At 44.8% G+C, this 13299-nt stretch overlaps 1 protein-coding gene across 1 annotated transcript in view; it reads right to left on the bottom strand.

The window, feature by feature from the left end:
* The window catches only part of ITPRID2 (ITPR interacting domain containing 2), a 39684-nt gene extending 26636 nt beyond the window's left edge, over nt 1-13048 (bottom strand). The window contains 9 exon segments of the mRNA XM_039554894.1: nt 839-1533; nt 2331-2539; nt 2993-3026; nt 3029-3090; nt 4343-4379; nt 6970-7026; nt 7868-7917; nt 12546-12597; nt 12706-13048. Coding sequence (XP_039410828.1) covers nt 839-1533; nt 2331-2539; nt 2993-3026; nt 3029-3090; nt 4343-4379; nt 6970-7026; nt 7868-7917; nt 12546-12597; nt 12706-12919 — 1410 coding nt within the window. The 5' untranslated portion in view covers nt 12920-13048.
* Between the last annotated feature and the right edge of the window lie 251 nt (nt 13049-13299).

Genomic DNA, 13299 nt, shown 5'->3' with positions numbered 1-13299 from the left:
ATCTACTCATTTAAGAATTTTGAGACAGTTCTTACAATTCAAGCTGCAAGTCTATACAAAAATTGCATTTTTGAATTTGTAGGCTGCATGTTTACTAGCCTAATAAACAAATCACTCACAGGAACCGGGGAATTAAAAATCCTTTGGGACAATTATCAATATAAAAATGGATATCTGCATTTATGAAGATATTAAAAGACAGCACAGAATTTGTAGCTGAGCCATCACCGAAAGTCATGTCACAATGACTTTCAACATGCTAATTTCCAGAGAACAAATAAATCTTCTTACAGTAGAAGGTTATCAAAACCAAAAGTTGTACAAGATGAGCACCTCATGCTGCATGAAAGCCCCTCTTCTGTTTCATGCAGCAAAACTCTTGCTTTATTCACAAATTTATTTTTAATCAACATCAATTAATAAACTGAATTTACTTTTAGGCAACAAAAGTAATGACTTCTAGTTAACAATTTAAATAAAATAAAAATTAAACCCCCAAGGTTTTAGTACATACAAAGCCTAAGCTACATCTACTTACACAGAGAAAACTTCCTAAGAGTTATGCCAGTGATTGCAATTACCTGAATTTGATTTAAAAAAAGAGAATGAGAACTTTCCCTCTGACTCTTTGGAATAACAGCAGCAGCAGCACCAAGTTCATTTCACTAAGAGGATCAATTAGAGCAGCCTGCAACTGCTGAGAAAGTGCAACACTTGGAGAATTTAAAGTATTCCTGAAGAAAACACTGTCAACTGCACAGGAGGGAACATTCCTCTGCTGGCAGACAGCGAGTTATGTAAACTGTATGCACAAAGAAAGTCATGTATCTTCACTCACCTCTTCCATCTCAAAGGAGTCCTTCTGCTGCAGCATTAGGTTCGTTATGGACGGGTTTGCGAGGGGAGCGCAGGGGTCTCTACCTGGTGATGCTGTGGACAGTCTCTGTGTCAGGACACTGCTGTCAGATGTACTGGAACTGCTGCTGAGGCCCGGCGAGTCCAAAAGACTGGGTTCTTCACAGGGTCTATCCTGGGCACCTGCCAACCTGCCACCCTGCCCATCTGCTGGAGGCACAGTACCCTCTTGTGCATCATCAGTCACAGCAGGGGGGTGCGCAGGTCTGTCTGTGTTCGCAGCCTTTGTCTGACTGCTGCCTATCTCCTCCTTTACAGTAGCCAAAAAAGAGGGACAGTCTTTCTTTTTAGGATATTTTGGCAATTTACATTCATTTTTCACATCATTTTCCTCACTCTCTACTTCAGCTGGACTTTTCCCTTTTTCAACAGGCAAAGGACTTAAGGAGCTGCTGCCATCAGCTTGCTGTGTGCCACACAGATTGAGTTTTGACAAGGTCTTCATTAACCGACTGGCTGTATTGCTGCGATTCAGAGGGGGAGGGCTGGATGCCTCTTTGCTGGAAGACACTGAATTCATACTACCAATTTTCTGCAAAGGAGTCCCAGAGACTTGAGAATACAAAGAAGAAAAAGCATTGGCCACAGTAGTAAGCACTTCAATCTGACGAAAACGACCTGCACAGGAACGAAACACAAGGCATATCTGAAGAGGCAGTTTTGATCATAACCTCTGTCCAGCCCCATAAACCTCCTCCTACTTTTATCAAGGGCCCCTAAGGCTGAATCAACACTGCCTTGGCCTGTAACATGAAAGTGATACTGTACTATGGAGAAAAAGAAACACCTTTGCAAGAATCTTTACTAAATGCACAAGAACAGCATGCAAAGTTCTCCCAAAGTATGTAAGTGGCATATGTGTGTGAATGCAAGTTATTTACAAAATGCTAGAACGAGTTACTCGCATTGCTCTCTCCATCTGCAACTACAAAAGGACAGCTATGCCCTCATTGCAGCAAGACTCATTACAGATCCAACAAAGCTCCTGTCCAAGTCAATAGAAATACTGCCCCAGATTTCAACAATGACAAAAATAGGTCGCTGCCACCCAGAAAAAAAATCCCACCCACAGACTGAAGAACACCAGAAACAGAGGGATATTGCTATTTGTTTCAGTGCTCTAAAGCTGCAACAGAGGACAAGATTAGAGTAAGAGATGAGAATGATACAAACCAGAAGGCAGCATACCTTACAGGATGCCTTGTATTTCTCTCCCCCACTACAAACCCCTCCACTCACCCCAAGGAGTACCACCCTGGTGGTCACCTCTTGCCTATTTAAGACAAAGCAAGAGTTTTATTATGAATTCTGAATGGAATTTGGCCTTTAGGCTGTAACTGAGTTTTGCCAGAATATTAGATACACACCTCTTTTGGGGTTGTTTACATAGTTAATAAACTCATAAACATACTTACTTGTTAAAGCAAAACTTGGATTTTCCACTTCCATGCGCTGTATTTGGGCATTCAAGAACACTTTGATATCTATCCCTCTGGCAAATGATGATGAATTAAAAAATCTCGCTGGAATTTTTGAAGCAATATCTGGTTCATCTCTTCCAAACCCAAGGTTATAGAGCACTTCTTCAGGATCTTCCTCATAAAGCTCCAGTAATTCAGAAACGCTAGACAAATGAAAGATGTTTACCATCTACCTGCCTCCTTTAAGACCCTTCTATCCAGCTGCTAACTCAGCCCAGTAGCCAGTTTGGTTTATTGAACTTTTGACTCCTACAGCTCAGCCTATTTTTGGAAATAATTGTGGAGATCTCTGCATCTAAAGTTTTGGTACTCATGACGAGAGCCATTGGCCCAGACACATCACAGTTCGAATACTGTGATTTCTAAAATCGGTTCTATTCTGCAGAGCTCAAATTTTAAAATGCCATTAAAATTTCATGCATTTTTAATGTTTAGGTCCATTTGTTAGCATTTACTGAAAACCACAACTAAAAAAAATTAGAAGTTTTTCAAGCAACCAAATGAAAATTCCCTTCTCTTATGTGCAACAATGCACATAAAACAAGCCAAGTCCCTTTAACTGAGAAACAGACCTTCAAAGCATAGCACTGTTTTACCTTGAAACTGTTGCGCTGCTTTTTCCAGAGCCGTAGAGTTCATACTTCTCCCCTTCTGATGGAACTGCAGCCTCTTGTCCTTTGCCAGTACACCATTGCTGTCAACACAAACAGAGAGGACCCCTGCGATAAACCCCTTCTGTTCAGGGACTTGATTCTCTGCCTTGCTGGGGAGCTGACCCTCCAGCACTGCTGAATTTCTCTTTTCCCTTTCAGTGTTATCTGGTTTATATTAGCCATGTCATTTATTGAAATACAGAAACAAAAGCAAACCCTGGGCCACCTCAGTAAAAATGTACATAGACGGTATGAATTTAAAGGCAAATGCGAGCGAGAAAACAAACCCTGATCTGCCCTTGCTGCCCCACCCTCCCTGTTCCCACCCTCCTCCAGTAAGGAAGCCCAGCCTCAAGTGAGCTGTCCTTGCCCTGCCTTTTCCTGCCTTCCCTGGGGTGCTGCCTCCTCCAGCAGGACCACCCCTCCATGCAAGGCCACCCTCTCCACACCTCGGATACCCGGCTCGCCCCAGCTGCCACCCGCCTGCAGCAGCGCAGGACTGCGACCTGCCCGGACCTGGCTGGGGAAGCTGAAGAGGCTCCCTGTGGGGGGAAATGAAGCAAGACAAGCTCCAGCCCACACTGCTGGCCAGTCTCCTTCCCAATCCCAAACTATTTCTTCCCTGCATCTGGAGAAGCTGCCTGAGCATTAGGTGGTATCCTGGGTTCAAACGTACTTTTACTGCTGATCTCCCTGGGGAACAAACTATTCCCCCTGAGAACAGCAACCAAGAAACCAAAGGCAGCAGAGGATTCCCCTAAGAGTGTGTATTTACTTATGGAGCCCAGCTCAGGAGCAGAGAGGATGCTGCCCACAGGGACTGTGCAGTATTCATTGAAGTCTCAGTGGCATTTTAGTTTTAGCACATTTTATTTAGAAGCTCTAACGATCTCTCCTCTCTCAAAGTCCTTTTCCCCCACTCCCAAAAGACATCTGCTGTGACAGGCAAAACTAATTTTCCCTTGAAATTTCTGAAACCGTGAGTAATCAGTGAGGCAAAGAAGGTTAATCATGCTAAGTTACTAAGATTTGTCATTTCTCTGTTTTCCTCCTGATACTCCAAAATATATGTCAGGTCTGCTGAAAGAATGAAAATCTGAATGTTTTTTCTGCACCTCCTAATGACTGTCTCTGTGTTATCTGGATCTTTTCCTTTCCTTTCTTGTAAACAGACATGAGCAGAAGAGCTTTAGCTCCGTGGTAGCCCCCATGACTTCTACTGCCCATTCTCCCTCCTGCCTTTCAGTATAAAAATATTCCTCTGAAGTAAACAAACACAAAAAAGATGTTTACCATGTTTCTGTTTGGGTATCACTCCGTAGATGATTAGCTGTAGAGAAAGAAGAAGAAGAAGTTACATCCAAACCTCTTCGTAACTACACTTCCCACAATCAGTATGAAGAAGCAGACAGTGAGCATATTTACCAGCAGTACTGCATAAATCAGATTTTACTTTTTCCATATAAATGTGATTGTCAAGGGTTTCTAGTATACGGCTGATATAAAGATGATCTAGTTTAATCAAGCTCTGTTTAAAATTAAATCTCACATGGACACATGTTTACATACTGTCATTAATCTTATTACTCAAAATTTAAATTGTGATAAGCTGGTAATTGTTATATAAACCATTTATTGCTTTGCAACTGAAGACATGATTACCAGCTGCAGGGCTGTTCCCGGGTGGGAAGGGGAGGAGGACAAGCAGGAATGCAAGGATTGCTCCAGTAGAGAAAGCAAAGAATATAAGAAAGGCAGCTGGCCCCATGGCCAGGTGCTGAGACTGTATTTGTTCATCTTTTCATCAGCATAGTGGGGCAGAGCCCTGGCTGCCTGAGCTGTGCAATACATGGACAAGAGCTCAGTGAAGCCCTTGGTGCTGATGGGGCCAGCAGACATGCTCAGAGTTGAGAGGGCTTGGGAGGGAGGCTGTCTGCCAGGTACCAAGCACCTGGTCAGGCTGACAGGGAACTCAGCACTTTCTGCAGCTGGATCACATGGGAACATCCCAGGCAGCATTATTCTTTCAGAACTGAACCTCAGAATTAAATTATGGTTTCCCCAAAGAGGCAACTCAGCATTAACAACTTGCTGCAGGAGACAGGCAAGGAGCACGTGTCTGTTACAGCAGCCCTCAGAATCAGCTATGAAAAGAGTGAAGTGATGGCACACACACAGCCAGGAAAACCCTGCATCTCGACCCACTGTGCCAGCACAGTAAAGTCAGCAATCGACAGTAAAACGTGGAAACCTCACAGCTTCTCTTGGTTTCAGAGGCATCACAAAGAAATGTATGCAAAGGAATGTATGCAAAACACAGATCCCACATCTCTTCTTTTTAATACTCTTGCCTATAATATGAAGGTAAGCCTATCTGTAAGGATTATCCAGTGACTAAGTTGAACAGCAAAACCATAGGTTTTACCAGCTCAGCAGTGGGCTGGGGTTACAGGTCCCTGCCCAATGCCCTCTGTACCATTCACACAGGGCTCTGGCTTGTATCTGGACTCAGGCAGTCAGGGCTGCACAAGGGCAGGCCATTCATAGCAGCCTCAAAGGGGCTGTCTGTCTGGCAGGGCACGCAGCACTGCTCCAAGCAGCTCTGTTGTCCCTTGTTCTTGGATGGGAAGCGAAGCCCAGCAGAAACACCCGCATCCTTACCCAGAAAAATCAACCAGCAATTCTAGTACTGGGGCCTTTTCATCTGAACAAGCTATATCATGCTCAAAACCCATAAAAAACAGAAGTCCTTGGAAATTGTAAAGAGAAAAGTTGAAAAGAAAAAAGTGACATGATGTTCCGAAATGCACAGATTCTTGTATTCTTGGTCATATGCTCAGAGCCTTGGATTATCATTACAAAGAAACTTTTCCTACGAAATCTTTGTACTGCAGGCAATGTAACAAGCGGAAAAGACTGTCAACAGGAAAATTTAATCCTATTTAATCTATTGCAGTAGGACACTCATTTACTGCTTTTCTATCATTATCAGATCAAGATCATTACCAGATAAACTTTTTTCCCTAGAAGTCTTAAATCTTTAAAAATTAAAGATACTTCCTTCCTCCAGGCCTTCTCCCACTGCTTTGACACTACTGGCAAGACTAATTTGGAAGGAAAGGGCTTTCTACTACACCAGCTCTAGCACTTAGCCAAAGCAGTAATTCAAGAACATTAAAAGCTAAACTGGGAGAGTAGTTTTGTCAGATAACCCCAGGACCTGGTTTGTGAGACATTTTTTTGCTATTTTACTACAAGATGCTGCTGTTAGAACAGAATCCACAGTGCATTTGTTAGTTTGTTTACAGCTACCTCTAAGCTATGATCAACAGAAAGGCTAGAAGTCTTTTTTACAAAGTCCATGGGGAACAGCCACATCTCCTTCCCCTTAAAAAAGGGAAGAGAAAGAAAAGGCAAGCAGCTAGCAACAGAAGAGGCTGATCCAAAATACTTACTCAGCTTTAGTGCCTTTCACTTTTAAAAGCACTTAGCCCTTAATGGGTTTGCCTCTTGGCTGACAGAATTTCATTCCTCCTTTCAAAAGCTTGCACATGCCACTCCCAAGGGATTCAGTGGAACTGGGACATGCATGGCTGCCAAGAGTAACCCATGGACAAGAAGAGCAAGTAGGAGAAATGATTTTCTCACAGCCTTGGTAAGTGCTCTAGGCTGTCCTCTCGTTGTGGGTATGAAAATGAGAGGGCAGAAGCAAATTCAGGGCTGCCTCTGACCTTTGGGTCAGAGACCCAGAGTGTTTAACTCTAGCAGTTGTCTAAATAACTTCAAAAAGCAAATCTTCCTGCATTTTTTGTATGCTTCATCCTGATTTTCTAGCCAATGGCGTTCTTCAAAATAAAAATCAGATGACTGAATATAATTATTTTTTTGCTAGAAAAGGAGTCATAATCTGCCACACCCACCTTCGGCTCCCAAGGATAAGTCATCTTCAAAACTTCCTCCATTTCTCACCAGCATGCCTGAAAACATACAGTTAGCAGATCAACAACTACAGTGCACTGATGTTTCCTTCCAGCAGCTTATCTAAAGATATTAGCAAGACACTTCATTTGATACAAGAAATAACCAGACTTTATTTACAATCCCTGCATTACTCATGCAGTTAAAATGCATTAAGAAGCAAGAAGTTACATTTCAGAACATAGCAAAACTATTTTGAAAGAGAACAACTGCAACACTGCTTTAGTTTTGTGCTCAGAAACACCCCCGCATCAATGTGCGAGCAAATTAACTGCAAGTGGGAACCTGGAGGTACCACTCAGCACATCTGCGCCTTCTGCCGCTGCATTATCTACCCTCCAGACATCTTACCAGGGGAATCCAGAGCCTGAGTCCAGCTGGGGCATTCCCCTCTCACCTCCCTGTACCAGATTAGAAGCTGAAGTGAAGGCTCCAGGCACAGCAAGTAATTCTTCTTCACCCTGTCACTACCTGCACATTCCCACTGTACTTTGAACTTTAGTATTCGGACCTGCTCGGATAGTAAAATTTTCAGGTGTGGCAACCACAGTTATTAGAGGCAGAGACTACCTAATGCTCATGAGCTGTGAGACAAAATCACCTCCCTGTTTTGCATATTTGGGGTTTTTTTAGACCTTCCTAAGATCTCCAGAAAGACTTATTCAGGTTCTTTCCTCCCTTCTCCAGTTTCTCGGGCACAAGTGCTCCGCTGTGAGAATAACTCTGCAATGCTGACCCAGCTGTGGTTTGTACTGCTACTAAAGAGACGAGGTCTCACATGAATGTCCTCGAAAACAGTTTCCAGCAAAAGAGATTTCAGTAGGTAAAGCCCTTCCTTACCCTTCAACAGAGGATTGCTTTGCTCATCCAGGGAGGCTCCCAGAGGCGTTCTGAAACCACAGAAGAGATTAACACTACTTAAGAAACTTGCTGCTTCATGTCCTTCTTTACAGCATGTAACAAGCTTGTGATAGCAGCAGTTGTCCCTCCCTCCCTCCTTCCCTCCCTCCACCCCCAGAAAGCACAAACATTTGACGACTGGCAGTAACTTCCTAAACAATCCCCAGCCCTCTAAACAAATACACCTTGCAGAGAAAAACAACAAAACATAATAACTGCAAAGCTCAAACAGCTTCAGGGCAGCAGCCCCTGCTGAGGAAAATCATGGACTTCTCAGCAAAACACTCAGAAAAAACAAGCTTGAGTTTTTGCATGGATTAATTCAATCTCATTTATGCAGCAAAAACTGTTGCCATTTTTCTAGACCTTTAAAACTTCTTGGAGAGAGGGGTGAAAAGTTGTATCTGGTGATCAGGAAGAATCAAGATAAAAATCTTGACAGCTATGTTAGCTGTCACTTGCCAGTTCTGATACTTTATAGACTCTTCACACTAGTTCTCTTTCGGATGATCCCTCCTATTGCTGTTGCCTGAAAGGCAGGGGATTTGCCGAACCTCATGGTGCTCAAAAGGAGCAGCAGAAGCCTCACAAATGACAAGTCCATTCCCACTCTCGGTTCACACTGTATTTGTTAACACTAGCTAGATGTTTCCACATTTTGTCTCTCAGACATGTTTAACCAAAGCCTTGTCACTTCTAAGTAGCACAGCATTAACTTTCAAAGCTCAAAACAAATTCAGAAATACAATACTCATAAAGAAGGGGAAAGCAGATGATTTATGTACCTACATTATGTATGTTTCATCTGGATTTTTAATTAGACAAACACATAAACCTGCCCAAAAACCTGAAAGTAAACAGCGCTCTGATACAGTATTTAGTTTGGTGCCATGGCCAAATTAAGCAAGGGAAGTTTGCATCTGCTTTCTAACAGACCTTACACTTTACAACCTTATTTTTCTTTCCTCTCTGAAAAGAGCTCATTCTCTCCAGATGCAGCCTGCTGATATGGAGCAAGCTCACTTCAACACGCCTTTTGCAAAGCACAGCAAAGCCCCACCACGGTGGGACTCCAAGGCAAACAGCCGGAGCATCCAGGTGCATAAGCATGTTTCAGGTGACAGGACAGACTCTGCGGAGGCTCAGATCTGTATTTCCATGTGTCTGTCCAGTCAGAGTCTGAAAAATCTTAGGCTATATTGTCTAAACCTGTCACGCTACAAGAAGCCGTATGTTCTGAGGTAATAACTATGCTAGTTGTTTACTCCCTGGCTCTGATGGGTGCACTCCCAACCTTCTCCCTCTCCTTCCCTGGTGGCTACTCCCATGCCTCTATGTTTTTGATGTAGAAACTTGCTGGCATTGACTTTGACAGCCAAGGTCAGTGCTACACACAGTGACTGGCAGAAAGCAGTAAAAGTATCCACCAAAGCTGGCATTTTCCTTTATAAATTAAGTCTGTCACCACTACAGCACATTAGCAGCTACCACAAAAGCATCCTTGTCAACCACCCCTTGCTGCCCTGCCTGCACTGCTGCACACAGTTGCCATACACTCCCTGCCTTTGAAAACTTGCTCTTAAGAACTAGACAAAAAAATGAGTTTAAACACTGGACAAGTACCACACAAAAATCCTTTCAGACAACAGCATGGATAGCTCTGACTCTCTGCACCAGCGAGGCCCACAGTTCTATCTCAGAGCAGCCCTGTGCACTTGGGAATGTTTGGGCTGGGGGGTCCTTCCACTTGCTGTGCCCTCAGGATGGGTTCTCCCTGCCATACGCAGCCTCAAGGCTTCCTCTCATCCCAGAGCTTTGTTTGTTCAGCTACCAGTTGTGCTCGGGTGGTCTTTTGGAATAGGACAAGGGTTTTGCACTGTGCTGTGGAAGTGTTTAAACCTCAGCTTTTAAAACCTTAACTGGGCAGAAGCCATGTTTATTTTAAACTTGAGGCAAAAAATCTCTTCTTTCTGAGGCATTTCAAGAACTCACTTCCTGCATATCTACAGGAGATGGCTCCTAGATACCTCCCACATCCCCTGTATTACTGGCAGAGTTTAAACATATTCAGTCAAAATAATACACGTCATCATAAGAGTTGACAAAAATTTCTTTTTATCTATCAGTGTAATACAAACACTTGTGTTTCAACTTTTATGAGCTTTCTTATTACTTCAGAATGCCTTTTCAAAGTACTGGGGAGAGAGCAAAAGAGGCCTTTCTCGAAGACATGCGATTCCCAAAATGTGAATGATCCAGAGACTGAGTAACATCTGACATTTTTTATGCCCCCATAATTCTTATCACAGTATGATAAATACTCACTTTTTTTGTTTTGGGGTTTGCTATTAGTTGTTTCTTTACAAAAACCCTAAACAGCAAAACCCTTGTCTACCAAGGTACATAACATGGGATATTAGGAGCCCTCCTCTCCTCCAAAGCAGATGTGAAACAGAGATGCCAAGTAATAAGAGCCCCAAACCACTAACATAAGTATCAAAGGACAGCTAGTAATTCTTTTTATCCATATTAGAACACTATTGATGCTTTTAGAAACAAACAAAGGAATACATCTTATAAGCAGATCTATTTATGCAGTGGGTTGATATTAAGGTTTTTTGTGCTGCTGCCAACTCAAACCAGAAAATGAGATTTTAAAAGCGCCAATTTTCTTCTAATTCTACAAACACACACAGAAACTCAGACAAAAAGTGAAAGACTGCTTTTAGAAAACATGTAACAAAGAAAGTATTGTATTTCAGTGACTGAAACTTCATATGTAGTAATGGCTACATGGTAACTTGTTATGGAGCTAGCTTGTAAGAATAAGGTTGTGCCATGAACCAGAAACAGAAGTTCGGTTTGTGTATGCCCGCACTTTGTAGCAATCAAAGCTCAACAGCAAAACCAGTATTATTAAACAAGTAATAAGTTTTAGGGAGGACAACCTAGAAATTGTAAATTTCACAACTGTTTCTTTTAACACTGTAGTATCTGCAGGGCTATTCTGTCCTCTGTTAATGCTGTCCTCTTTTCCTATGTACATGCTATCAAGAGACAATCAGTTCAAGATTTCTATACATACAATCACTTGTAACACTGCAAAGTGAATTATCACTTTACTACACATGCTAGCAACTGCTTGCACATATATTAGGCACAAAATAAATAACTCCTGTCTGAACAGCATTGTTTAGGAAATCTTTTTTTTTTTTTTTTTTTTTAATCTATCTGAAGAGAACACAAGATTCCTCTGAAAAGATTTACAGTAGTAAATAGCTGTACTTTAAAAAACTTCTGCAGAAGGAGCACAACAGGTTTTACAAACATGCATTACCTAAATTTGTGTTTCTGTATTAGCAAAACAGTAAACTTGTGCTTCATTTGTTATTTGTAAAACAAGTCCTGTATTTTGGGAATCAACCGCCAGAGATGCAAACACGTTCCCCAGAAATGTGCGGTGCCAGTTTTAACAATAGGTAGTTACCAAAGCATGGGTATGCAACTGCAAGCTTTGTGTTATTACTCAAGACTTCTGGCCATCTATTAGATGTTCATGTTGTCAGTTTGCAGTGTTGTGCTATTCCTTAAATTCTGTATGGAAACAGTAAAGACCACAGGGCCAGGGAAGGTTCTAGACAGAAATCCTGCAGATTTAGACAGAGTGGCACTGCAGCATTAGGAAGAATATCTCCCCCAAGGGCCTCTTCCCCCTCCAGTCCTTACATTTTTTGCTCTCCTGGCTCAAAAAATACTTCTAAGAAAGCATGGAATTCATAATACTGATTTTTAAGGACACAGTTTGGCAGACCAACGGGACATCAGATTTGAGGTAAAGTCAGAAAAATCTTCTCCCATTCTGGCATTTTGGAAGGATAGTCTGTCAGGTCTGAACATTACATTTTAGGGATTAGTAGGATTTCAAGCCTGTAGCTGCCAACACCCTATCCAAGGCACAGCCTGAAGAAAACTCTATGGAGGATCCTATAGCTATAAAACAACCCACACTTCACAGAGTAGGCTCAGTCAGCTGCTTACTGGATCAAGAGATCACAGAGGCACAGCTAATCTCAGTGGTAAATTCTCACCTTAACATAGCAGCTCTTAAAAGCAGAAAGAAACCAGAAATATCAAATAGCAGAGGTCTTGAAATGTCATTGTTAGCTACTGGAAAGCTAATTGTTAGCTTCTCCCCATCAACTCTGCCTCCAAGGGTTGTTAGGACTGAATGGACAAAAAGACAGGACAAAAGCAGCTGCTACTGATGTAGCATTTGTGCTTCTATGTGACTGAGGATGAAGAAAAAGTAATGCCATCAGCCTGTTCCAAACACCAAATATTAGTTTGCAACAGTAATAGAAAGACAGAATATATGTACCCTACCTCAAGTTAAGGATAGAGGACATTAAGAAACTCAGATAAATCAGGTTAGTCTAAACTGTGCCATCACTCCTGCGGCCATGCGGACTCGCGGCGCTGCTCCCGGCGCAGGCGGCCGGAGGCGCAGCCCGCGCAGCGCCGAGGGGCGGCCGTGCCAGCGCCGGTGCCCGCTCCGCTCCCCGCTCCGCGGCCATGCCCGGCCCCGCTGCCGCAGCGACCCGCCGGCGGGAGCACCCACCTGCAGTCCTTCAGCCATATCGCGATCTTCTCGTTGGGAACGCTGTGACAGCCTGAGGGGCAGCGCAGGAGAGAGAAGCCGACAGTCAGTAACAGCGAGGCCGCCCCGCCGGCCCGTGGGGGTCCTGGTGGCCCGCGGGCTGCCGCCCCCCGGCACTGACCTGCTCCTGCGGCCAGCGGCAGCTCTCCGCCGGCAAGATCCTCCTCCTCTTCTTCCTCCTCTTCTTCCTCCTCCTCCTCCTCCTCGCCGCGGGCCAGCGCCGTTGCCGAGAAATCCTCCGCTTCCGACGCCTGCCAGGAGTCGCGGCTCTTGGCCCAGGCCTTCCTCTTCTGGGTCGCCCCTTGCCACTCCTCCGCCGCCGGGGGCTGCTCCATCGGGGCGGCGGCGCCGGCGGGGACTTCACGCCGGGTGAGAGCCGGAGAGAGCCAGCCTGCCGGGCGAGCGGAGATGTGCCGTCCGTCCGGCTGTCCGTCCGCCCGTCCGGGGGCCGCGGGGCCGCCGGGGGGCGCGGGGCCGCCGTCCGCGCAGCCCCCGGGAACGCGGCCGTCCCGCCCCGCCCCGCGCTCACACCCCGGCCCGCCCCCAGACCCGGTCCCCGCCGCCCCCCGGCCGCCCCCGGACGGGCGCTCCGGGCCCCGCAGGTGTCAGCCCCGGCCCGCCGGTGTCCGGGAGCAGCGGGCGGGCAGAGCCCGGCCGGCCCGGCTGCCCGCGGTACTCACATGTCGCGCCGCGGCGAGGCGGCGGCGGAGGCTGC

The sequence above is a fragment of the Corvus cornix genome, chromosome 7 (assembly GCF_000738735.6).
Source record: "Corvus cornix cornix isolate S_Up_H32 chromosome 7, ASM73873v5, whole genome shotgun sequence".
NCBI lineage: Eukaryota > Metazoa > Chordata > Aves > Passeriformes > Corvidae > Corvus > Corvus cornix.
Note: the sequence above shows the minus strand (reverse complement) of the source record. Positions and strands in the feature narration are given on the sequence as shown.